At 41.5% G+C, this 1,717-nt stretch overlaps 1 protein-coding gene across 1 annotated transcript in view; it reads right to left on the bottom strand.

Annotated features, from left to right (window-relative positions):
* LOC101985493 (radial spoke head 10 homolog B) overlaps positions 1-1,717 on the bottom strand; it is a 47,254-nt gene that overhangs the window by 22,018 nt on the left and 23,519 nt on the right. The window contains exons 14-15 of the mRNA XM_013354064.2: positions 1,424-1,503; positions 1,071-1,219 (exon numbers count right to left, since the gene is read on the bottom strand). Of these exons, the coding sequence (XP_013209518.1) occupies positions 1,071-1,219; positions 1,424-1,503 (229 nt within the window). The remainder of the gene's footprint in view (positions 1-1,070; positions 1,220-1,423; positions 1,504-1,717) is intronic.

The raw sequence follows: 1,717 nt of genomic DNA, 5'->3' as shown, positions 1-1,717 counted from the left end.
ATTTCCCTCAATTTAGACAATAGGATTTTGTCACTTTTCATATATATGTTAAGTTCCTAAATACTCTCTCACTAACATTTATTTCCAACTCATTATTTGTATTCCCACAAGTACAAATTTAAAATATTTTGGAACGAAGCTAGCAGCAGTCAGTTTGAGAACATGTATACAAAACATGTCAATTGTTTTTCAAACTAATGACTTTGTTTTTTGTTGTTTTGACACAGGATCTTACTAGGTAGTATAGCCTGATCTTGAACTCCTGATCTTCCTGCCTTGGCCTCCCAAGTGCTGAGTTTATAGGAATTTAACACCATGCTTGGCTTCCAAAGTAATACATTTTAAAACTACTATTTGATGAGCAACAATTTTTGTTTTGCAGTGCTGGGAACTGTTTTGCCATAGGCAAATACTCCATGGACAAGGTACATTCCAGTTCTGACCAGCTAAAATTTTTATATTTATTTTATTTTCTGTATATGAGTGTTTTGTCTGCATGAATGTATTGCACCATAGTCACACCTGATGCCCAGGGAGGAGGTCAAGAGAAGGCATCAGATCCCATGGAACTGGAGCTACAGATGATTGTGAGCTGCTGTATGGGTGCTGAGAACTGAACTCAGGCCCCTCTGCAGAAGCAGCCAGTGCTCTATCACTGAGCTATATCTACAGCCCTAGTGTTGTCTCTTTAGTGATATTCAGGGCTGACAAGATGCCTGCGTGGCAAATGTGCTTGCTAACACACACACACACACACACACACACACACACACACACACACACCCTGAATCAATAGTAGATACGATGCTTTTTGTCCCTTCCTCTGCATGGCCACACGTGCTCAGGGCTTCCTCTTCCCTGTTCTGGGAGCACTCCAGGCACACACCCCTGGGCCCTTACCTTTGCAATCTGTCCCCTTCTGTGAAAAGAGACTTGTAAGCATTTGGTGGTCCTGAACCGTCACCCCAGATCTTCACCTCTTTAATTATGCAGCATTGATTTATTTTAATTAAAATCAAAGTGCCTATCAACATAAAGGCAACATCAACCCTAAGAGTTATTAAGCTCACTTTCAGCATCCAGAGGAAATACCTCATCTTCATTGTTAGCTCATAGGGTGGGGCTTCGTTTTGTCTGCAGTAGGTCGTGTAAATCTCCCAACACTTATCGATATAATTCATTGAGTAGAGCGTTCGCTGTTGCTCACTGAATAAATGACCTAAAAATACAACATCCAGAAGTGATTACAGGGCTGGGGAGATGGCTCAGCGGAAAAAAACTCTGTTGTGCAAACATGAGGACCCTAATACCCAAAAAGCATATGATATAGAAACCTGCCTATAACCCTAGAGACAGATGGGACTCTTGGGCAAGCTGGCAAGCTAGATTAGGATAAATATAATCCTATTATTTTTGTACTTACCTTTTACCTGGCAGGCATGTGGATGAATGTTCTCATTCATCAGTTTTGTAAAACACAAAAAGAGTGATGGGCTTCTGTTCCTATGATGAAAAAGATACCATAATTAATTATTCCAGGAGATGGAGCTTACCTTCCCTCTTCTGAAGAGTGGGCTAGACGTGACAAAACTGGCTTCTAACAAATAGAATTAAGAAAGGGAAATAGATCAGCTCCACTGTCTCAATGGGTGGGTGCACCCCTCGTGGTCCCGACTTCGTTGTTCATGTTCTCCCTCCTTCTGCTCCTCATTGGGAC

The sequence above is a fragment of the Microtus ochrogaster genome, unplaced genomic scaffold, assembly GCF_000317375.1.
Source record: "Microtus ochrogaster isolate Prairie Vole_2 unplaced genomic scaffold, MicOch1.0 UNK27, whole genome shotgun sequence".
Lineage (NCBI taxonomy): Eukaryota > Metazoa > Chordata > Mammalia > Rodentia > Cricetidae > Microtus > Microtus ochrogaster.
Note: the sequence above shows the minus strand (reverse complement) of the source record. Positions and strands in the feature narration are given on the sequence as shown.